The sequence below is a fragment of the Neophocaena asiaeorientalis genome, unplaced genomic scaffold (genome assembly GCF_003031525.2).
Source record: "Neophocaena asiaeorientalis asiaeorientalis breed wild unplaced genomic scaffold, Neophocaena_asiaeorientalis_V1.1 scaffold229, whole genome shotgun sequence".
Taxonomy (NCBI): Eukaryota; Metazoa; Chordata; class Mammalia; order Artiodactyla; family Phocoenidae; genus Neophocaena; species Neophocaena asiaeorientalis.
Window position 1 is genome coordinate 4,246,562 of NW_020174096.1, and position 24,755 is coordinate 4,271,316.

At 41.5% G+C, this 24,755-nt stretch overlaps 1 protein-coding gene across 2 annotated transcripts in view; it reads right to left on the minus strand.

Moving 5' to 3' along the window:
- The window catches only part of C9 (complement C9), a 59,798-nt gene extending 38,092 nt beyond the window's left edge, over positions 1–21,706 (minus strand). The window contains exons 1-5 of one of the 2 annotated variants that reach the window (XM_024754659.1): positions 21,600–21,706; positions 8,078–8,183; positions 7,548–7,692; positions 7,140–7,287; positions 193–331 (exon numbers count right to left, since the gene is read on the minus strand). In XM_024754659.1, the coding sequence (XP_024610427.1) occupies positions 193–331; positions 7,140–7,287; positions 7,548–7,692; positions 8,078–8,183; positions 21,600–21,676 (615 nt within the window). In that variant the 5' untranslated portion in view covers positions 21,677–21,706. The remainder of the gene's footprint in view (positions 1–192; positions 332–7,139; positions 7,288–7,547; positions 7,693–8,077; positions 8,184–21,599) is intronic. The other variant, XM_024754658.1, reaches the window with a different exon arrangement.
- Between the last annotated feature and the right edge of the window lie 3,049 nt (positions 21,707–24,755).

Sequence of the window (24,755 nt, forward strand, 5' to 3'; positions counted from 1 at the left end):
CAGGCGGACTCTCAACCACTGCTCCACCAGGGAAGCCCTATTGCATATTTTCTAAAGAGACCCAAGCTACATCTCCTCTTCTTTAAGTCAGTTCACATTAAATTTTCATTCTACTGAATTTTTCATATTTTTCAGTAGGAAACAATTTTTCAGCTAAAGCTGAACAATGTGTTTTCTTCTGAGGATACTTACTTCATAGACCAGGGAAGCCACGTTCCAGGGTCTGCGGTAGTACGTCAAGGTGTTGCCATCCCAAACTCGGTCACAGAGTCCGTTGTAGTACTCGTTGTTGAAAGGGGTGCTGAGGGGATCCATCCCTAAGACGTTGATCCTGAGTGAACAGAGTAACATTAGGCGTGGAGACACCAGGAGCTAAAGCGAGGCAGCCCTCAGTCACTGGGGGAAGAGAGCTTCAGCTCATGTCCCCATCACCCATGTGATGATGGGATATAATCAGGAATAGAAGCAAGAGCCTGGTCACCTCTGCTCTGTGTCCTGGGCGGGAAGTACATATTAAGAAGGTCTTATAAACTCTTCTAGGCAACTAGGGCACCATTGAGCACGATGAAAGAAATGCAGTAAGTAGGAAGCAAGGGTCCATCTGGCTTCAAGAGTGGAACTCCACTGATGTAACCCTTAGCTAGCCTCCCTTGGTGAGCTAAAATCCAATGCTATAATACCACCGCTTTACATTATTTGAGAACAGAGCATCTCATGGGGGCAGAATAACTTATGCATATAATTTTTAATCTGTGAATCAACGTTGGGGCTCTTTCTCTCTCCATTCTCTTTAAACGTAAACCTTTCCCTCCAGCTGTCTCGTTGATTGTCAAGAACCTTGTTCCCTCCAGGCTTCTTTTACTCCTATTATACTTACAAGAGGAACACTAAAATGTCATCATCCAGCAAGGCATTCTCAAAAGTTCTACTTTTTTCTCCCAGCAAAATATTTTCATTTGGCAAGCTTTAATTCAGAAATAGGAATCTTGTTTAGCCTAAAAAGTATTTACTTTGATTCGTAGGCCAAAAACCAATGTATGCAAAAGAAGCAGTTCATTCTTTGTGAAGTATTAATTGGCGAAATAGTCATTGCTGTCTAGACTGTATCTGGAATAAATGGCCCCAGGGCAGGGAGGCCAAATGGAGGTCTGCTCCTCACATCTATAACTTAGCTTGGCACAAAAGCATAAAGTCTTCCATTGTTCTGGACCACATCCCTAACTCCAATGAGCTGGATTACAAAGCCGGTTGTTGGTTTCAAGAGCAATTTGTCAGAGTGTGGATGACTTACTGCAAACCCATTGCTAATGCAAGGAAAATAAGTGGACGAGTATCCTATTGCCAGTTGATCAGTTAAAAAACATCTTTATATAAACAGCACATTCTTAATAAACTTTGAATCTACACAGAAAATGAACATTATAGCTCAACTTGAATGAAAGGCAAGTTAAGGAACTGATTCAGGAATACCTTTCTCAAGGCTGACTGTATAGTTAGAATTAACTCCTTCTCACTTTTTTGCTCCCCCAGAAATACTTTTCATGAAAAACGCTATGGCCCTAATTTTTAATAAAGGGCCAAAAATTAGACCTAGTCACTCGAATAAAAGAGAGAGGAAAAAAGAAACACTATATATCTAGTTTACTTTCTTAAATATCTTATCCTGGATGGGAGATTAAAATTTTGGCTTTAATTTTTCACCCATCCCTGCATCTACAGACGTTTGAGCAATAGTTTAAAAAATATTACTAAGGTTTCAATACAAAGACATAGAATACTGGAAACAAATGATCTGTGTTGGTTTCTTAAACAAGACCTCAAGTACATTTTCTTTATTTTGTAGTGAACTTGTCTTCCATATATCTCATTAACGGAGATGCTGCACCTCTTTGTGTTCGGTGAATAAGGACATTCATCTTTGCTTATAGTGGTGATGAATTCTTAAGAGTACTGTATCTATGCATAGTGTAGTGTTTGTAATAAACAGTGGGTAATATTAAGACAGTTAATACAGTCCTTGATCTCATTAAAATTATATTCAAGGTAAGGGGTTGGATATAGTTACCAATTTCAAACAGTAGTCCAAGGACGAATATACATGTGCCAAATGAGTAGTACAGGTAAGTGATGTACAATGTTCCCAAGAGGAAGAGGTCCCCATGGCAGGGTCATCAAAAGGGTTTTAGAAGGAGTAGGTTTTGATTTGGGTTTTGAAGGATGGGGCCTGAAGGGCAGAAGGAACAAGGGTGCAAAATTCTGCAGGTGGAAATGTATATGGCGTGTTTTTGGGTAGCGGTCTTCAGATTTTTCTGCTTGTCTAATCTATTAAAAATGTTGATAAACTATGCCTCCTTAAACAGTTTTAGTTGGACATCTAAAATGTTCCCTCTTAAGTTTAAGTAGTTGCAAAGGATATAACTTCTCAGCAAGCTGTAAATATTTATGCTTTAAAATATAATTATTTTGCCTCTTCTAAAAATAAATCCAATGGAATATAAATTCTATAGTGATGATGGGTATCAAGTGACTACAATGTTTATATTTCTTTAACAGTTGGATGTTTTATGGTATTCCTTTGGATTCTTTCTTCTTTTAAAAATAGACCTTATTTCTTAGAGCAGTTTTAAGATTCATGGCAAGACGAGTGGCCGATAGGGAGATATCCCATATGCCCTTATCCCCCTTTTATGCTTGAATCCATATTTCTATTCCATTTCTGCTCCAGAATTTTAACCTAATGTAATGTAGTTTTATGCTTGGAAGTTTTAATTGATCACTTTTTCACACTTTTCTGTATGAAAAAGGTATTAATTGAAAATTTTAAAACATTAAATATCCTTTGACCATAAGGTCTAAGTATTTTTAAAAATCTTCTGGATTTGATTTACCATTATTAGTAGTATATTTCAGTATATTAAAATTTAAAAATAGTTAATAAATCTAAGTAAAATTTTGTTGGATAGTTGTCTCTCAATGAAATGAATGGGGCTTCCTTTTTAATTAATTGATTAGCTACTGTACCCATGGGTGAATATTACTTATTGCTAGAAAAAGATAGGGCTGAGTACCAATTTTATTTCTACTTTCCATTTTTATAGAGGTAAATGCTGAGAAATTTAACTCACATAAATAAGTAGATAAGAATAGAAAGAATTTTGTCGCAGCAATGTCACTCAATTCTTTGATCTTCTGAGTTTTATGCCCCCCCCAAAAAAAAGAACACATACTAGTCTGTCATTAAAAGTTATGTTTATAGTCCATTACCTGACAATTGATTAGGACATCATTCAATGCTGTTGGTAAAAAGAATTGGAGACCACTTGACTTACAAGGCTTGACTTGCTTGAGGAAACTATTATCAAAAAACTCACCTACCTCCCCCTTGGAAAGTCATTTTGTACCCCATGCTATACATACCCCAGCTTGAAGGTTTTTGTTTCACAGAACAGCAAATTGCCCAGTAGGCTAGATCCATCTGGAAAGTTACAGTGATTCTAAAGTACAACTAAGGAAGAAATGTTTCAAAACTTCTGATTTGGTTCCACTACTACAGAGACAACAAGTCTAGTCTAGAATGAGCCAATATTTTTTTCTGCCAAGAAACATGAAAACTTCTCATGGATGGAATATCATCGCCTGGGAAATAAAAAGCATGTGTTCTTCGGCAGCACTTAGAGATGCCTGTTTTCACACCTGCACCTAGAACCGTAGGCAGTTCCAATTTACCAAGTGAACTGAAGAGCAGGCTCCCTCCACAGAAGTGGTGTTATGCTTAGATCACACACAAAAGTAATTCCTTGTGTGTAGCACATCATTTACAGCTGGTTTGGATTTATATTTTTTTCAATGAAAGCAAGATGGGTTGGGGATTTCCCAGAACACCTGTGGAGAATCTCAGATTCCTACAAGACAAGAGGCTGAAATATGTGTGATACAGGTGAATTCTCCTGGCATGAGAATTTAAATGAGAGTCCTTCAAATGAAAACAAGTATAAATGTATTACTATGAGTACTTGTGACTTTCATGTGTAAAAGAATCTGACTGTATATTACTTCTGATAAAACTTGTTGAGGTTTTCCAGACTGGACAGTTTAGAAGCATGTTGCTGTGATTAGGATGTTTACTGCTATTAGTTCAATTTTGGTGTAGTCCCATAGCCCCATATAAGCATAATGAAGATGTATAGTAAATAAATATGTAATATCAATGGTATTGAACAATATCATAACTATAACAAAACATGTTATTTTGAAACCTCTTCCTAAATGTCTCTTTTTTTTTTTACATCTTTATTGGAGTATAATTGCTTTACAATGGTGTGTTAGTTTCTGCTTTATACCAAAGTGAATCAGTTATACATATACATATGTTCCCACATCTCTTCCCTCTTGCATCTCCCTCCCTCCCACCCTCCCTATCCCACCCCTCCAGGCGGTCACAAAGCCTAAATCTTAATTACTGATTTATGCTACTCTTCTATGCTCTTAATTCAAATATTTGGGTAATAAATAGCTACTTAAGGAGTTTCATCTTCTAAGGTTAGTTTTGCTTTGAAGTCAGGGAGTTGACCTGTGGTCTTTGTAGTGATGTAGGGGGAGTGACGTCAGTGCTGATGGGCATGTGGGGAGAAAGAGAAGGTTAGGTGGCAGGGTAAAAAAAAAAGTAGTTTCTATCAGTCAGGGAAACTTGGATTTTAGTTCTGCTACCAACTAATGTGTCAAATAGCCTTATTTATTTCACTCAGTTCTGATCTATAAGGTGACTGTAATACCACCCCTAACCAGCTCCACGGGATTTTCATGAAAAGCCAAGAGAGGGAATGTGCAAAAAGATCTTGAAAAATTCAAGGTATTATGCACATGAAAGCTGTCAGAGAACAATAGGTTATAAAGACTAAGTTAGCTATAGGTGACTGCTCATGGTAATGGGGAACTTAATCAAAACCGTTGGTGGGCTCATTCTATCAGAGCCTACCTCATTTTCCACCTCTCAGCCAACCTTTCCACGCAGCTGGGTCCCCACTTTCTCACTTAGTCCTGAAGGCTCAGCCCTGTGACGTCCGTCATCACCAGCCCTGACCATGCTAAGGCAGGCATTTAAGGGGTCCTGGCCGCTCTCGGGTGTGCCTCATTATGAAACTCCCTGGCAAAGGCGATAGAACAAATTTTCCCTTCCCCGAATGAAGGAAACCTATAGATTACAAATGATTGTTTTTCAGCCAAGAGAGCTACGGTTTCTGTATCCTTTTCCTATAAAATCAGATGTAAATTTGCATAGAAGGAGACATACGTAACACAGGTAATGCCCTGCTGCAAACCTGTTTGTTTAGGTTAGAGAGAAAACCGTTTCTTGGATCCCAAATAAAGCAAGTAAAGTAGTAATGGGCTTTCACCATGGACTCACAGTCTCTCCCTGAGGAAAGCAGCAAGAAGAGTCAGGACTCATTGGAGCACGCCGTGGCTGTAAGGTTTCGGACAACCCCCATTCCATTTCTGCCAACTATGAAGAGGCCCTGCTGAGTGTAGGGCTCAAGACCATCCCATGTGATTCGAGATTCCTACTTTTAGGCTCTGGGAAAAGGCACTGTGGGTTATATTTGGACTCTGCTAGGGTAAGATTTTATGAAGGGATAAAGGATATGTGAAATGTTTTATCTGGGATCTGACTCTTGGTATCCTGAAATTTTTTTCCTATGGTGATTAAACAAGTGGATGTTTCATCTGCCTTAGAGAGAGGAGACATCTCTTTTTTCAGCCAAACCTGATACACAGGTCCTGTCTTAGGAACTGCCCAGTTCCTCAGTGTAGGGTTCTTCTCAACCTCAGCATTCCTGACATGTTGCTGTCCTGTGCCTTGTAGCATCATCCAGGGTCTCTACCCACTGGATGTCAGTAGTTTTCCCTCACCACGCACCCCCCGGAAAGCTCCCCACTTCCAATTCCCACAGTCGTGGCCACTGACAACTTCTAGACATGACCAAATGTCCCCCAAGAGGAAAATCCTCTCTGGTTGAGAACCACTGCCCTAGTCCCTCTATCAGACCTTGATCTTACCGTCACCCCCATCTTCTTTCCTCTCCTCATTTCCATTCCCAGGACTCCAGTCCTGAGCCTGAATTTCTTTCCAGGGACCCAGTTTCAACCTTACCTGATGCAATTGACAGTATTTCAGAATCATTTATTTTAATTAATTAACTCACCTATTTATCAACCCACCAGTATTAATTGAGTGTCTATTATGAACAAGGCACTGGGGTTATGAGGATGAAGAGACACATTGCATTACAGGCCATGAAACACAGCCATGTGCCATCGCTGTCAATATACCACTGGACGGGGGAGCACCTGTGTCTGTTGGAGACAATTTGCCAACAAATCCACCCAAAGTACCTTTACTGAAAACAGATCAGAACAGCTAATGGAAACTTTGCCGTGGACATCCCTGGAATGTTCTCTAACTAAATGAAATAGAACAGTACAGAACCTCAGGCCTATGTTATTTTCCAACTCTGAGAGCACAGATCTCTGCAAATGGTCTCTATTCTGTGTAACTCTAAGTTCTAAACTGTCTAAGACGTCTCATCCGAGCTGACCCTGCTGCTGGAATGCCTATAGTTTGTGTGGGAAACAAGTGAAATTTCAGTTCTTTGATGAGAACCAGAGTCTCAACACCAGCCCCATCTGGCATCAGAACTGTTTCCTCTGTCCTTTTCCTCTTGGGTAAACTTCAGAACGCTGGCACCTCCTGAGAGAGAATTTCTACCCAGGTATATATCCAAGAGAAACTCCAACAGAAGACAGGCTTCCTGGCTATACAAATATTTGAATCGAATTGTCAGACCTACTACTGGCAGTTCAAGTTCAAATGTTAACATGTCGTTTCAATATTGCTATGGTCTTCCAGAGGTTGATAAACAAGGTTTCTCATCTCTTACTGGGCTCGGAAGTAATCACCTATCATCCTGATGGTCTAGTCTATCCTACAGATGCCTCCTGAGGCCAGGCAGTTTGTCCAAATGATCTTGAGATACTGATTCAGCATTTAGCTTCTTTCATGCTCAAATGTAATTCAAGCAGAATACAGACTCAAAGGCTACTCTTTGTACCAGCTCAAACCCTCTACCACGTGGGGTACAGACCCGTAGCCTGCTGTCCGTGCCAGCTCCGACTCTCCCACCACTTTGTTGCGGCAGGGAGGACGAGGGTCATTTTCACAGTCATCCTCATCTGAAAAGTCTCCGCAGTCATTGTCACCATTACACAGAAGTCGCCTCTTTATGCATGTGCCTGCAATCAAAATCAGGAAAGACAGAAAGACACCGTGTCTCTCAGGCCAGATTCTCTCTCTTTTTCTTAAGTTATCAAACATACTTTAATGATAGAGGGGAGGGGCCACACCTATATTTGAATTTTCTGTATAGACTATATAGATGGTCCTTTTCTCAGCCCCTTTTCATGCTTGGAAGCATGAGCGTCTGGAAGCACATTTCTCTTCTTTTCGCTCATGAGGGCACATCGAAACCCACACTAGGCAACGGGAGAATTACCTGTATGGCATCGAAAGTCATTTTCACAGTCATCCTCAGGGTCTTTGCAGGTCTCCGTGGGCACGCACTGACGTCTATCTCCTACAGCGTCCACGCACTTTTGCCCGTTAAATTGTCCAAAGAGCTCAATGCTCCTTGAGCGAAACTGCCCAGGAACAGCTGGAAATGTTAGCGTTTCTAAGGCCAAGAAGGGATTCTGATCTAAAACTGCATCCACACCACTGCAGCCCTCCAAACCCAGCTGAGTCAAAGGTTTTAAGATAGAAGCTCGATGTCACTTGAAGGAACAACTCACATGGTGGGGTTGGCGGACTGTTCTATAGAATATGTTTCCTCCCAATACTCATTTAGTCACTGTGCGACACTCAGGTTTCCCAGCAAGGTTAGTCTCATCCATTTAGGTATTTCCCTTTCCTTCTGGGTTTGGAACTCAGCTGGGGCCCTCCCTGCCTCATAGTCATTTTCCTGGAGATGCTGGCAGTACAGTTTCCACTTGGGGACATCAGTGGGGAATGGCAACGAATGCTTACCATTTGTTTGAGGCAAGGGTCACATTTGGACCAACTGCTCCAGGAGCTCATCTTGCAGTCTGTGGGCATTGGCGTGCCACTGCTTTCCACGGGCTCCGAGTCATAACTAAGACAATAAAACACATCAGCTTATAATGACCATCATGTGTGCTTCTTTCTAAAAAGTCTTCACAAACGCGTTTAATTTTATTTACTCCTTTCCCCCTTCTGAACCACAGTATTTATCCTTTTATTCCATCTCGCATTTGACACTTATCACATGCTGTTTCGTATTTTCAACTCAACTTTTTGTTGAATTCTTGTACTGCATTGTAATTTAACCTTCGCCCTAACGACAACAATAATAATGATGGTGATGAAGAAAACTGGCAAGTCATCCGGCTATGTGTTCTTCACTGATTAATCTTATATTTCCAACTAGTGTACAGATGCATTGAAGCTAGAAGCCTTGTTTAACTTTGTACCCCGCCCCAGAGAGTCTGGCAAAGCCTCAAGTTGCTGGGTTTTCTTGCAAATTTAAGCCAGCGCACCCAGCCGTTCCTGTGGTAAGCGCCTCATAAATCAAGCTCTCCTGTCCCTAGATTCTGTATGTGCTGAACTTCCCGTTTCACAGTCCGTGTCTGGACTTATTCCTCATCTTTCTGAATTTCAATGTATATTTTTTGGCACTTCTAACCTTCCCTCCCACCCCCAGCTGTGCTTTTCTGGCTTTGAACTGTTCTATCTCTCTTGGTTCACCCTTTGGATCTCTTCTGGTTGCAACACCCTCTCGGATTACTATCTTATTCAGTGACAGAAAGAAATCCAAAAACAGAAGCCATGAAACAAGAATCTTATCACTTCCTGCCCCACTTTCCCGAACTGGCACCTATCCTTTTTCTGGTGCAGCCTCTTATTTCAGAGGGATGGTAAGGCCCATCCCTCCCCTAAAGCTCTAGATCCCAGCATCTCTTTGAGCTCTTGATCACCCAGATTCTCCTCCATTTAAACCTCTCCCTTACAACCAGCTCCTTTCCATTTGTAATACAATGTGTTCAAGTCTTTGACATTAAACATAAACAAACAAAGGAATGAACAAATAGAATACTCTTCCTGAACTTTACATTTCCTTCAAGCTACCCCACCTCCCTCCCACCCTTCACAATGACACTCAAAGGAATTGCTAGAAACATATTTCTGTTTCTCTCTCTTCCAAAATAAAAACAAGTCTCATCTCCTCCTTTTAGCTACCTCCAAAATTCTCTCATCTTTTTTAGGCCAACTTTCTGGAAAAAGTAGTTTGCACCCTGGTTTCTTGTTCCTTACCTTCCAATTACAGCTCAACCCTCCCGACCCAAGGTCATCGCTCTTGCCAAAGTCAGCAATGACTTCAAGTGGCCGGCTCCGTGGTTTCCCTCAGTTCTTATCTTACCAACCGCTTCACAGCTGTCAATACGGTTGACCGCTCTTGCTCTTTAAAATAATCCCTTCCCTTGGACTGAATGACATTAGACCCCTTTTATTGCTTCTTTCCCCTGCATCCTCTTCTCCTACTCTCCTGTTCAGGCTCCTCCTCCTTTGACAGTCTCAGAAATGCTGTTTTTCCTCAAGCTCCTGTCCTTGGATCTCTTTTCTTTTTCTTTCTACACTTTTCCCAGGGCTTTGGTTTCCCTGTATATGTTAATGACACCCAGAGCTAAGTCTGCAGGCCAGACATCTCTTCTGAATTTTAAACCCTTGGATATAACTCCCAGTTGGACATCTGCACTTAAATGTCTTCATGGCTCATGAATTTAATGCATCCCCAGACAAATCCATTCTTTTTCCTCTTCTCTCAAGGCTTCTCCTCCTGTATTTATTGTCTTGGTAAACAGTGTCTCCATTTATGCAGTCAACCTAACCAGACTAGGGTGGTACTTGTCTTATCGAAGCTCATCCCCAATATCGAATCAACCACTAAAACCTGTTCTTTACAGTCATAAATGACTCTCAAATCCTTCCACCCTTCATCTCTTCCAGACACTTCTCTGGTCTACACTAACATTTCATCTCTCCTAGATGACAGTCATTTTTCTCTAATCCTGTTTCCCTAAATCGCCCAGAGCGATTTTTTTTTTTTAAATGTTGAGCCTTCTTTTAATTTATTTAATTTATTTTTTTTGGCTGTGTTGGGTCTTCGTTTCTGTGCGAGGGCTTTCTCTAGTTGTGGCAAGCGGGGGCCACTCTTCATTGCGGTGCGGGAGCCTCTCACAGTCGCGGCTTCTCTCGTTGCAGAGCACAGGCTCCAGATGCGCAGGCTCAGTAGTTGTGGCTCATGGGCCCAGTTGCTCCGCAGCATGTGGGATCCTCCCAGACCAGGGCTCGAACCCGTGTCCCCTGCATTAGCAGGCAGACTCTCAACCACTGCGCCACCAGGGAAGCCCCCAGAGCGATCTTTTAAAAATGCAAAGCTTATCCATCAGTCCCCTACTGAAATTCTTCAGTAGCTTCTCTCTGTTCTGAGGATAAAGTCCAAATTTTCTAACATGATATGGTAGGCAGAGTAATGACCCCCCAAAACATCTGTGTCTTAATCCCCAGAACCTGTGAATATGTTACTTTACATGAGAAAAGGGACTCTGAGCATGTGATTAAGAGGAAATTATTCTGTATTTTACCTGGATGAACCCATTCCAATTATGCAAGCTCTTAAAAGCAGAAGACTGGTTCAGAGAGATGTGCAGGCAGAAGTGGCAGGAGAAATTCAAAGCATGAAAAGGGACTCCATCCACTGTTGCTGGCTCTGAAGACAGAAGGAGTTTCACCAAGGAATGCAGGCAGCTTCTAGAAGCTGGAAGAGGCAGGGGAATAGATTCTCCCCTAGAGCCTCCAGAAAGGACCGTAGCCCTGCCGGAGCCTTGATTTTAGGCCAGTGAGACCCATTTCAGATGCCTGACCTATACAACTGTAAGGTAATAAATCTGTGTTGTTTAAGCCACTAATATGTGGTAATTTGTTACAGCTGCTACAGGAAACTAACACACACACACATGGTCCAGAGCTCTCTACATGGCCCATCTTCTTCCTAATTCTTCACCTTCACTTTTCCCCCAGCCATGCCGAACTTGAAATGCCCAAGATAAGCTACATTTTCTCACAGCCTCAGGCCTTTAAACCTACTGTTTCCTATTCACCACACTGATCTCATCTTCAACATATTTTTTTTTTCCAGAAAACCTTCCCTAACCCCTCATGTAATTTACTTTTCTATGTACATATTTTTATAACGTCTTGTTCTTCCCTATATCATAAGTGCCTTTGCAATGACGTGTTTAATTTAATTTATTTATTCACTCATCAAATATTTACTGTCTATTATTTTCTAGGCTTTGAGGATACAATGGTATGCAAAACAACAAAACAAAATAAGACAGAAACCGTGATCCCCAAACTAACAGATCTTACGTTCTAGGTAAAAATATCAGCGAGTTAAGGAAATTTTCAATCTTGCTCAGCTTACATATCAAGTGTCTGGAACATAGTAGGTGCTCAGTAAATGCTTTACGAATGAATAAATGAAAAACTAAGTGCATGAAGAGGAAGAAAGTTCTTGATCTTGTGGTCTAGGACAGACCTAGGTCTGTATTTCTCTAGGTTATCATCTCCTGGTGGACCACTCATATCATACTTTTGCAAGACTTCCTTGTCATTAGGCAACCCTAATGACTGGAGATACCATTTCTGTAAGCCTGACCCTTGCCTACATCATTCAGAAAATCAGGAGGCTTGATGAGCTTCAATCTTCTAAAAGTGCAGGTTAAAAGTGTATTAGACAAGCTGCCAAAACTCCTTGAAGAAACTGATTTCATGGAGGTTTGGGTATTAGTGTCTATCCGAAACCACATGGCTGAGAAATTTGCTGCTAGAACTTTTCCATCCGACTAAATCCTCATCTGGAACTGACCGGCCTCATCAAGAGGCAATGGCAGATGCACTTTTATGACCTATAGCAGCAGGTCTCACTACTGATTGCATATCATAATCCTCAGAGAGTAAAAATAGGAAGTGTAAGATTGAGATTCCCCATTCCACACTAATTAAATCAGGCTTTCTGAGGATGGGCTTCAGGCATCAATGTTCTTAAAAAGTATGCCAGGTGATTCTCGTGTTCACACAATGTTGAGGAAAACTTCTTGGCACCATCTGGTGGGTATCCATGAAATCTGAAGGGGTGGAAGTCAAGTATGGGGGTGCCCATTTCTTTACATAACCCAAGCTTGAGGTTGCCACTGACCTGAGTCACTGAGCTGCTTTATCATTGGTTTTAGGAATTACTCTAGGCTTTGCCTATTAGTGTCCCTATGGATCTTTGCAATCTGTGGATCTAGTTTTTCCAGTATTAGTTAGGCCTGCTGCCGTCAACTGGATTATCTGTTCCTGTCTATCCTTTTTGTATTTATCACTTACTTAGAAGATCACGTCAGCATTTTGTTTCAGCATCTCCCCCAAAGACATTGGTTCTAGAAAACACACCCTAAATAGACCTGTGGTATGACACCTTAATCTTTCTCACCTGCCGTTGAGACCGGCTTCAATGAATAACTAGTTCAGAGAGTACAGAACAGAATGGGGGATCATGTATGGAAGGTAAAACTCACTGCAAATACTGCAGAGTGAGTTACAGTCCTTTGATGGGCAAGCCGAGAGCCCAGTCAGTGAAGGGGGCCGATCAGAAAGGCTGTTCATCTGATCGGTGACCAGGACCCTGCTCCAATGATACTGGCGCTGCCTGTATATGCTTCTCTAACATCCGTCACGTTAATAATAGCCCCATATTAACAATGAGTACACTAATTCCCTTCCTTCTAACTTCAGGACTCCTTTTTTTTACATATTTGACTCACACCTTGGACTTAGAATAGAGCACCAGAACTTCGCCTTTGATCTCTTATTGCCCTCCTAGATTGTGATTTAGATTCATTGCCTGAATGATCCAACCTGGTCCTGTGGGAAGGTCTGCACAGATCCCACCCTTGCCCTCAGAGTGGCACTTACACCCCACTAGATATCAGGCTCAGTGTATCCTTTCATTTGCTAGGACTCTTTCATTTGATTGCAAGGTATCACAGGCTTAAACAACAGAAATTTATTTTCTCACAATTCTGAAGGCTAGAAGTCTGAGGTCAAGGTGTCTGTGGGGTTAGTCCCTTCTGAGGCCTCTCTTCTTGACTTGCAGATGAAAATCTTCTTCCTGTGTCTTCATTTGGTCTTTCCTCAGTACATGTCTGTGTTCAAAGTTACTCTTCTTTCAAAGACACCAGTTGTATTGGATTAGGGCCTGCCCTAATGACCCCCAATACATTCTGAAGTCTGGGGTTTGGAATTTCAACATTTAAATTTTGGAGGGACACAATTCAGCCCATAACACTCATAAAAGTTTTTTGATTAAGCAATACCTATGTTTTCTACTAGTTTTACTAGATAATTTCCAAAGCTCATTTTCTCATTAAACCTTTATTCTACCACTGAGGGTACATTTTGTAGGTGTTATACTTTATAGGTGGGAAACTAAAAACAGAGAATTACGCTAATTATTCAAAGTTGGACAGTTAGTAGCAAAACTGGATTTAGAATCTATGTCTCTCCACTCCTAGTTCACTGCAATTTTGCTCTCTCTCCTCTGCTGCCTCCCCCCCCCCACACCAACCAACTCAAATCCTCTTTGAAATAATCTAAAGGGTCATGGCTTATCCAATAATTGCTGGATGTAATAGTCTGATGATTTGTAGACATTTGGAGACACATTAAGTTAATAAGAATATATTTAAAATATAGCAGAATATATTTTTAAAGAATGTATTTATATTTTTATTTAAGAATACATTTTTAAAATATAGCAGCTCCAGGTAAAGCACAGCAGTTGGGCAATCTGGCTCTTACCTGGATATATTTTTGAAGCTTACACCTAAATGTTGTCAAATTAGGCAAAAATAAATTGAAAATTGTGGGAACACCTGGATGTTTTGCCTTCACTGCACCAGGTACCTGGATATTTAGAGGCAAAATAAAGGCAGGACTTGAGGCAATTATTAAGAGGAAATAATAGATTATGCAAGGGGAATATGTTATTGAAATGAATGCATTCCATAAATATTAAGAAAGAGGGTGAGTGATCTTGGATAGCTCCTTCTGAGCCCAGTACCCTCTCCCCAGCCCCTTTGACTCACTAGACAGACAACTTTTGTAGCTCAAAGACGGTGTATGTACAATGCTTACCACCTGCCTTTCACCCTGCTGGGCTATTAGGCTGAGTGGAGAAGTATTTGTAAAGCACTTTCTGGATTCGTAGATGAAATGTGTTTATCAAGTAAAGCCTATTTCCAAGTGTTTCAATCTCAGCTTGTAAGTCATTTCCTAGATCAAAGTGATGTACATCAACATGGCAGGAGGTCTAACTCTGGGCCAGAAATGCATTGAATGAAGAGCCATTGATGTACACCTGGTCCCATCTCCCTGCCATGAAGAGAGGTTTCCAACTTTAGATAAAGAAAACCTCAGGAGCAGTTCACACTCCAGGACGCTTTGTGGTGGGCCCAGGCAGGAAAACACCTGCTGTAGGAAGGAATCTTTTTGTCAATAAATAAGACAACGTGGCTCCTTTGAGTGGAGAAATATAAGCTAATTAGGACTGCATCCTTAACCCATGGACCTGCCAGTTTGTTTAGTTCCTGCAATTCATCAAGGTGAAGAGATAATATGACGGCAGTGGCCAACACTCTAAAATTTCAGGACTTTTCTGGTTTCCCGAGTCTTAGTCAAGAGCTTCTCTCATGTGCTTCCAATGAGCCAACATTCAGTAACATTTATGGAGGGTCTGCTCTATGTCACGAATTGTTCTGGTAACTGGGGCCACAAGGCGACATCCCGACCATCACGGAGCCTGTGTTCCAGTGGGTGAGATGCAATAAAAGAGTATACTAGAAAATACAACATGCAGTATCAGTTAAGACATGTCAGCTGTGAAGGAAAATAAACCAGGGTAAGAGGACAAAAAGTGCCATAGGGCTGCTCTGGAGCCCCACAGGGCTGGGCGTTTCTTATAGAGCGTGGTGAGAGGACCCTCTCAGAGCAGGTGTGGTGCTTTACAAATGTGTTCACACATTCTTCAAAATTAGACTCATAAAAGATGGGGTCTATGCATCCCCCTTTTGAGGCTGGTAGGGTCTTTGTTAATGCTTTTGAGGAGTAGAATGCAATGGAAGAGAGCCTGCATGCCTTTTAAGTCTAGGTTAGAGAAGCCCATGCTGGTTTATCTAAAGACACTTGCTCTGGGAGCCTTTCACCACTACGTATGAAGCTAGCTACCCTGAGTCCACCATGTGGAGAGCACACACACACACACACACACACACACACACACACACACACACACGAGAGATTCCTAGGGAGACTCAATTGCTCTAGTCCCCCAGCTGTTTGGGTCTTCCCAGCCCAGGTGACAGACGTGAGTGAAGAAGTTGTCATGATTACCTCAGACACAGCCACCATCTGCCTGCATCCATGTTAGAGACCCATGACAACCGCCCAACTGAGCCCAGCCAGTGCCCCGCTTCAAGAACCAAAGAAATAATTGGTCTTATTTTAAGCTACTGTTTTGTAATGATTTGTTACACAGTAAAAATGACCAGAACAGGGAGGTGCTGTTTGATTAAGTATCTGAATGGTATCAGAGAGAATCTATGCGAGGATCTGGGAGAAGAGTGTTGTAAGCTAGGGGAAAGTAAGTGCAAAGGCCCTGAGGTGGCATGTTGGAGGCACAGCAAACAGAGCAGAGTGACCACAAAGGAGAGTGAGGTGCATCTGGAGGAACAGGCAGCAGCAGCTCATGCCTTGTGGGCTGTAGTGAGGAAGTTGGATTTGATTTGGAGCTCGATGGGAATCCTTAGAGGAATATGAGAGCAACAGTAACACTTAGATTTACATTTTCAAAATCTTTCCCTGGTTTTTGGGTGGAGAGTTGACTATTGGGGAGTGGACAAGAGTGGATGCAGGGCAGAAAGGATAGTGATTTGGGCTAAAATGGTCACAGTGGAGACAGGGAGAAGTGGGTAGATTTGGGACATATTTTCGAGGTAAGGCCAACAGCACCTGCAGTTACATTGCATGTGGCAATCTCACAAATAGAGGAGTCAAGTATGGTTCCCAGGTTTTTATGTGAGTAACTTGTTGAGTAGTAGTGCAAGTTGGATGAGGATGGGCAGAGAAATCAATAGGTATGTTCTGGACATGTTAAGTTTGGGATGCTTGTTACATTTTCAAGAAGAGATGTTGACTAAGTAATTGGACACTGGGCTCAGGAAAGAGATCAGCATCATAGATACAAATTTGAGAGATGTCAGAATATAAGCGATATTTCACACCATGAGGCTGGAAGTGAGTGGGTGTGTTGAGTAAGTCTGAGGACTGAGCCAACATTTCAAGGAAATGTTACAACATGTCTGCAAGCTGATGGGAATGATTTGGTACAAAGGGAGACACCGATAATGCAGGAGAGGGGTCAGAATTAAAAGAGCAAAGTCCTTGATGAGGCTGGAGCAGATGAAGCCAGTACACAAGTGAGTGGTTAGGCTCAGGGGAGTGTGTTGCCCTTAGCATCACAGGCCTCACTCAGAGAACTTGGTTGAATTGCAATTGCCATTTACTTGTTGATATTCTCCTCTAGTCTGTAAGCTCACTGAGGGCAGAGACCCTTGATAATTACATGCTCTGCATTACACTACAGCTCCCGAAGCAATGTCCAGCCCACGTTGCAAACAATAAATATCTCCTGTATTAAACGGGTGAATAAAAAAGACAATACTTGGCCAATAATAATTCATAAACAAATATCTGTTAACTTATATTAAATATGGATATTAAAAACACAGATGGATACAACCAAAGAAGGAGAAAAAACCCCGACATTTTGGATATTTTCAATTCTGTTTTTTTTTTTTTTGGCCACACCGTGTGGCTTGTGGGATCTTAGTTTGCCAACTAGGGATCAAATCCCATGCCCTCCGCAGTGAAAGCATGGAGTCCTAACCATTCTCTGGACAGCCAGAGAATTCCCTGGACATTTTCAATTTAATAGTTATTCCCAACTTTAGTGAGTGTTTGGGTATTTTTCCTGATTGTTAAGTTTGATTTAAAAAAATTGAATGATAATTTCTAGCATTTCTGAGTGCTTAGTTTATGTCAGGATCTCTTCTAAACTTTTATATTCATTATCTCATCTAACTTCTTACATCAGCGCTATGAGATATCTTCTACTAGTATTATCATTCTTGAAAGATGAGAAACTAAGCCACAGAAATGGTGAGTAATTTTTCTCAGATTACACAGCAGCTACTTGGTGGCAGAGTTGGGATTCAAACCTAGGCAGTTTCTCTCCAGAGGTGACCTACTCAGCTACTCTCTGGATTTCTAACTCCCAGTCTAGAATTCCTTAACTATTAGAAAATGAAGAATAAAATAAATATGACAACTATAAACACCCACATATGCAGCCAAAAAATGAATGACAAACTGGGAAAGACGTTTGTAATTCATACCAGAGAAAAAGGACTAATATAATAAGTCACCATAGAAATCTCTAAGTGAAAGACAAGAGACTCAATAGGAAAATGGGCAAAGAATATAGATAGTTCACTGTCCCCCAAAATACATATAACCTTTAAACATATGACAAGATGTGTAACCTGATTAAAAGAAAGGCAAATTAAAACTATTCAAAGATAAAAATTTTCACTTATGGGGTTGGCAAATATCAAGCTGTTGGCCTAGAGCTCCCATTGGCAAAGCTTTGGAGAAACAAGCCCTTTTACACTCCGCTGACGAAAGTGTAAAATAATACCCACCCACGGGACTGTGGGGCAATTTCAGCAAAAGCTTGAAGCCGATACCTTTTGATCCAGTTATATCACTTCTCGGAATTAATCCTCAGGTACAATTATCCATTTGCAAAATGATATGTGAATAAGGATATTCATTGCAGCATGGCTTATAATGCAAAACTGGAAACAAAAAGCGGTTATCTGAACTGTATAACCAGACAATGGAAAATTAATCATTTGTGAGGAGAAAGAGGAAGTTCCTTTTCTACTGATACAGAAAGGTCTCAAGGATATATTGCAAAGTAAAAAGAAGAAAAGCAAGGTACAAGATAGTATATATGATATGATACCTTTTATGAAAGAAAGAGGAAGAGGAAGATTACAATTAGCTCCATGCTTTAATCCACATAAAGACATACTGGAAAGATACAGGAAATTAATAAAGGGTATTCCCTGTGGGGAAAGGGTGAGGTGGGAGACAGGGAGGGATCTAAGTACTTTACATATAACACAAATCTCATGAAAAGCTAGGAGTAGGGAAATTAAGACTTCTCAATGTATACTTGTTATATTTTTTGACCCCTGAACCAGGTAAATATTTTGTTATTTACAAATGAAAAGGAAGAAACTAACGATAGCTATACTCACAGCCATCTTGCCTGTCACTGTGCTAAGCACATTGCATTTATTATCTCGGGGATTTCACAGCAGGTCACATTTTTATTCCTATTGTGTAGGTGCTAGGAACAGGTTTAGAGAAGTTAAGGAATTTGCTTAGGGTCACACAACTAGTAAATTGTGGACCTCAAACTCAAACCCAACTGCCTGGCTCTGGAACCTATATTATGAGCTGTTACTCTACTTGTACAGGGTTTGTTTTTGTTTTTTCACATTTCTATTCTACCTTGAGAGACGTAAGAGATGATGTCCCCTCATGACCTAGTCTCATGGGCATGCTTGTGTTTGCAAACAAGTGATTGTTGGAAATCCCCAATTGTTCAGCAGTTGCAATAGCTCACTGTAGCAATGGCTTAAGATACAATGTCTGTGGCCATGTGCTCTCCCCCGAAGGCTAGCTGTAATTCCATCCCCTCCTCTCCTAAACCAGAAAGCATATCAAAGTGAAAGGAATAGCAAGGTTATTATTTTAAGGAATACTTCACATTTATTCAGTTCTTACAGCATGTCAAGCACAGATGTTGTAAGTGTATAACATGTATAAAGATTTAATGTTCACGTAGAACCTTATTAGGTAGGGACTTTCCTTGTCACTGCTATGGGCTGAATTGTGTTCTCTCAAAAAGATATGTTGAAGTTCTATACCCTGTACCTCAGTATGTGACTTCATTTGGAAAGAGGGTCTTTACAGAGGTCATCAAGTTAAAATGAGCTCATTACAATGGACCCTAATCCAGTATGACTGGTGTCCTTCTGAAAAAGGGAAATCTGGAGCCAGACAGACATGCACAGACAGGAGAGGATGTGAGGATGGCCATGTGATAACAGAGGCAGAGATCAGAATGATGTAGCTGCAAGCCTAGGAATGTGAAATATTGCTGGCCACCACCAGAGACTAGGAAGGATCCCCCACCAGAATTTCAGAGCGAGCATGGCCCTGCTGACACCTTGATTTCGGACTTGTAGCCTCCAGAACTGTGAGACAATAAATTTCCATTCTTTGAAGACACCCAGTTTGTGGTACTAGGAAATGAATACAATCACCATCTTACAGATGAAGGAACCAAGGTACAGAGATGTTGAGTAACAGTTCGTAGAGGTTGCCCAGATTTATACAGTTGGTCAGTAAGTATTGGCACCTCAACCTGAGCTTGGGAAGGCTGGTTCCAGAGGAATTCTTCATTCTGATCAAATCTGTATCTTAAAATCATTTGCAAACCTCAGTTCTTTGGCTGAACTGTGTGTCCCGCTTCATGGCTGGTCTGAACACTCTGTTTGACCTCAACCCTGTATCAAAGGAGAGAACAGAGTGTTTGGAGCGGGACAACCCTATCACACTCCCGAGGGCATGGCAGTGAGAGTGATTGCAGCCAAATCCCAGCCAGAGGTGCAGCTGCTCAGAGCTGGGGGGCAGCCAAGGGGGCTTTCTGGTCCTCCCTGAAACAGATGAGTGTGGTCAGGACCCAGGGGGTCCAAACTTCAAAGCGGCGGAAGCCTTCCTCATGGCCTCTCATTTTCTGACGAGCAAGAGTCACAATCCAGGAATTCGGGTTTTTAAATTACTTTTTAACTTAAGAAAGGGTCAGGGTAAGTACAAGAGGGCTAAAGCCACTTTCAGTAACTGCCTTCCCAGATCCCCTTTGTACCCGATGCCCAGTAAATGCAAATATTTTTCTGAATAGAACAATGCTGCTGCTTCTTTTTTTTTTTTTTTTTTTTTTTTTTTCAATCACTGCTGTGGCCTCTCCCGTTGCGGAGCAATAGGCTCTGGACGCGCAGGCTCAGTGGCCATGGCTCACGGGCCCAGCCGCTCTGCGGCATGTGGGATCTTCCCGGACCGGGGCACGAACCCGTGTCCCCTGCATCGGCAGGCGGACTCTCAACCACTGCGCCACCAGGGAAGCCCTGGAACAATGCTTCTTAAGTAATGTGGGAAGAGGAAGTGATGGGATGAAGGAAACCCTGGCGGAGCACTTCACCCAAGCCCTGGCTGGTCCGTAGAGTGTCTCTGTGTGCCCCCTCCTAGAAGGGAGCAAACCACGTGCCTGGTGGGGTCCAGGCGGAACGGCAGCCTCCACTGCAGCCGGGAGGCTGGCAAAAATGTGCTTGAGATGGACATTATCATCCAAAACAGAATTTGGTGAGACCAAGACTCAAATGACCAAAGGGAAATTGGATACAGGTCACAGTCACAGCAGGCAGAGGGACAGTGTTTGGGTAGATAATTTCCCCCAGCTATATTGTCAATGGCCAGAATATTTTAATACCATCACCAGATGAGATCATGCTGTATCAGATGACACAGGACTGTGTGTTCTCCAGCCACTCTGGGTACAGTGTAGACAGTCAGTGAGCACATCTTGTCTGGTTGGTTTATCTCCTGGATGGGCTTGGTGTGGGCTTCATGTTCCCAATTAGGATCAGAGCATAAGAAGAGAAAGTGTCTTTCCTGGAGGCCTGGCCAACAGGTCTGCACCATGGTGATTCTCCTCGAATGGAAGAAAATACCACCCTAAACCTAAGGACAAAACATGTGCCTCTGGATACAACTTGGGATGTCACGGAGGAGAAGCAAAATGCTTAAGCTTTGCCTGATGTGGGGCAAAAGGGGGATGTAGCCAATAGTTAAGAGTGTTAGACACTGAGGCAGAGTGAGGGAAAGATTTATTGCCTTAAATTTAAACTTCTCAGACCTTAGATACTGATATACCCAGGTTTATTATACTCTAGTAAAAACCAACTTTGTTTCCTAAGTCCAGTATTTGAAGACTATCTCAGCCTTCACACTTGAATACCTTGTTTAAAAGAAATCCCTGGAAACAGCAGCAGGTATCCTCAGAGGACTCTGAAAGACACACTCAGGCTTTTTCTCACCCTTTTTCAAAGTTTAAATTCTGGGGCTCGATGTGCATGAAAATGTTTTACCTACTTTGCTGCTCTGCTACTAAAGCAAACTCTGAAATATCAAAGCCTACAGGGAAATTCCAGAGACAAAGGGAAAAGTGACTCACCTGGGAGTGGGCCCCGCTCTCAGCAGACTTATTTCTAAAATGCATATTGCAAAGGCGAACCTCCGGCTGGTAGACATCTGCTCTAGCTAGGCAGCTCCGAGTGGAATGGCCAGATGGTTCCTGGAAGACATTTATTTGCAAAGGACTGGGGAACAATTATTGTTTGTTTTTGCTTAGAACTTTTGTCAGATTGGGCTTCCTGGGTGCCAAAGTCCAATCAGAGGAGAGTCATTTCATAACTTGGGCTTACTGTTTTGGCCAAGAATATACTTATCAATTGTACATTCAGGCAAGGGGCCTATGAATGCTAAATGGCTGAGATCAGCAGTAGTACTGTGTTGAAAAAAAAAACCAAGCAAACAGAAGACTCCGGTGGTTTTCATTTTGGGAGACTCTGGAAGGGATGATAAGAGATTGTGTAATTTGGGGGAAAAAAGGTCTGTGGATGATTCTCATAGAGGCAGAAACTCAAAGTTAGTAAAAGAATTGCACCGACCAGAAATGGAGGCACAGACGTAGATGTTCCAATCTGAGGATGAGCTGTGTGGGTTATTTCCACATGGGCAAAGTGTAAAATGCATTTACAAACCTGGCTTTTTTTTAACAGGTATAGTGGGTCATTTTGAAGAATCCAGGTACCCTCCCTAAGGCCTTTCCAATATCTTCCAGAAGGATATGGTCTCTTTATCTCAGAAACACACCTGTCAGCAAGATAGAGTCTGAGATGGAATAACTTGCTCTAAACCCATCGGAAAGAATTTTTTCCCCCTCACTTTTATGTTCTTCAGGACTTGTGGAAAGGGCAAGATATTTTGGAATTACCGGAAAATGGGGACATCACAGCGGCTTTTAAAACACTGGTTGCACAATAGAATGAGTTGGGGACTTGTGAAAAAACACTGGTGCTTGACCACTCCCACCTGATACTAATTATTGATCTGGGATGGGGCCCTGCATCAGTATTTTTTAAAGCTTGCTGGGTCATTCGAATGTGTGGTCAGGGTCGAGAATTCAAATGACTACCTGGAGAAAAAACACGAGATGCGGTATGTTATTGATTTTTAAAAATTCGCTAACACGTAAGGGGACTTCATAAGTATTCATTAATCAAAAATAGGCAATTTTCAACCATTAGCACATACAAAGACGAGCAAAACAGAGGGTAGGGTTGAGGAGATAACAGATATAGAGCTAGTTTTTCCAGTACTGCCTACCTTTTGATCTTTTCAATGGTCTTACCTAGAGTAAAATTACCTAGTCTTATCACCCTTTCTTGCCCCCTCTTTTCTTTTTCTTTTTTTATGCAGGGCTAGAGCTCTCTTATGGGACTCATTTCATCAGTTCCTGAGTCTGCTGTTTAGACAATTTTCATGGTCGACATGTAGGTCATGCAGAGTTGCCAAGTAATAAGGTGATGCAAATGTGTGCGGCGACACTTATAACTACATTGATGAACAAATCTATGCAACAAGACACTTCTTGGGAATCTTTGCAAATGACAAGTGGGCTGTATCCAGATACGGTAGGAATCTGTCAGATATAATGGAAGAATGCTGAGCCCCCTCTCTTACATGGCCTCTCTGAACCCTGCCAGGATATGTATGGAAAGAAGGACTGGGAAGCAGGCAGGATACAACGATACTTTATGCTAATTAGACTTAATGCTAATTGATTAGACTTCATGATAATTGACTTCACAATTAGATGTGACTGGAGATTGAAAAATCACCTCTCTCCTTGGAGACTGACTCATTGGAGGCGGGGAATGGAGTATAGGGGTGTTTCTTCGCTGACTGGTTTGAATGTTGAATTGCTCCATAGAAGTTATATTGATTTTTTTCTCCATGGTTCAGGCAAAATGTAATGTAGCAAAGTAATGGAAGCAGAAAAGTATAATAACAATATACTATAACAATAATTATTATAAAAATATAGTATGTCTTACATTTTTGTAGCACTTTTAACTTTTCTTTGCCCTTAACATCTATCATGTATAGGACATGTTTTGAAATGAGGTTTGTGTTTATCTCAGGGAAATGAAGACTACAGCAGTGAAAATGGTGACATTTTTAATTTGTGTAATACTTAATGGCTTCCAAAGGACAGAATGAATAAATGTTTATGGAATTTCTGTAATATGCCAGGTTATATATGCATAATCTCACGTAATCCTCAAGATAACCCATTTTACAGTTGAGGAAACTGAGGTGCACTGAGATGACATCGTTTGTCCAGCATCACCCACCCCCAGTGGTGAGTAGCTAGAATTTGAACTTGGTGAATCTCAGGCTCGTCCATCAGTTCTGTTGTTATTATTCTAATTATGTAATGTGAAACAACATGAAACTATAAAATTCCTCACTAAATCCTCTCAACTCCATAAAAGGTAAGCTTTCAGTCTAGTCTTACAGATGAAGCTCAGAGAAACAACAGGCAAGGTGACATGCAAAGAAATGGCAGAGGTGGGATTTGAATAAACCATGTCTTCAAACTCTAGTTCCAGGGTTTCCCACTCTGTTGAGGGTTCTCAAAGTTTTCACCACTCAGGGGCCTTTTAAAATTAAAAAAAAAAAAAAAAAAAAAAGAATTCCCACTGGTTTCAATTTGCTGGGGAACTTTGCGAGGTTAAATTATATTTATCACACAATAATAATACTTTTCCCCATTTTTAAGGCAGAGGCATGCACGCATGGACATTAGGATGTGTGCCCATCAGGCAGAAACCCGGAATTTTTACTGAGGTGATATAAATGCATTGAGCAAAACTTCCATTTGGCTCTTTTAAAGTGGTAGAATCAGTTTTTTGAAAGTTTATTATTAGTAATTTCATGGACTCCCTTTTAGGGTCCAGAGATTTCAAGTTGGGAACAGTTGTCTCATTCCATATAGGCTTCTAGCTGAGTCCCAAAAGATCCATGTGTCTTACAATGCTATGGACTTGTTGTGCTTTTACTTACAACACATGCACTTGCTGTAGATAATTAGAATCATTGAACAGGGAGAACTTGGAGATGACTGTCAACTGTAGATCCCTTGGTTTTAGGTGTGTTTTCCTTGCTGCTAGGTCCTTAACATCTAGGATTGTGCCTAGCACATATTAAGCTTCAATAGATATTGCAAGTTATATGCATTAATAGTTGAATGAATGAATACAGG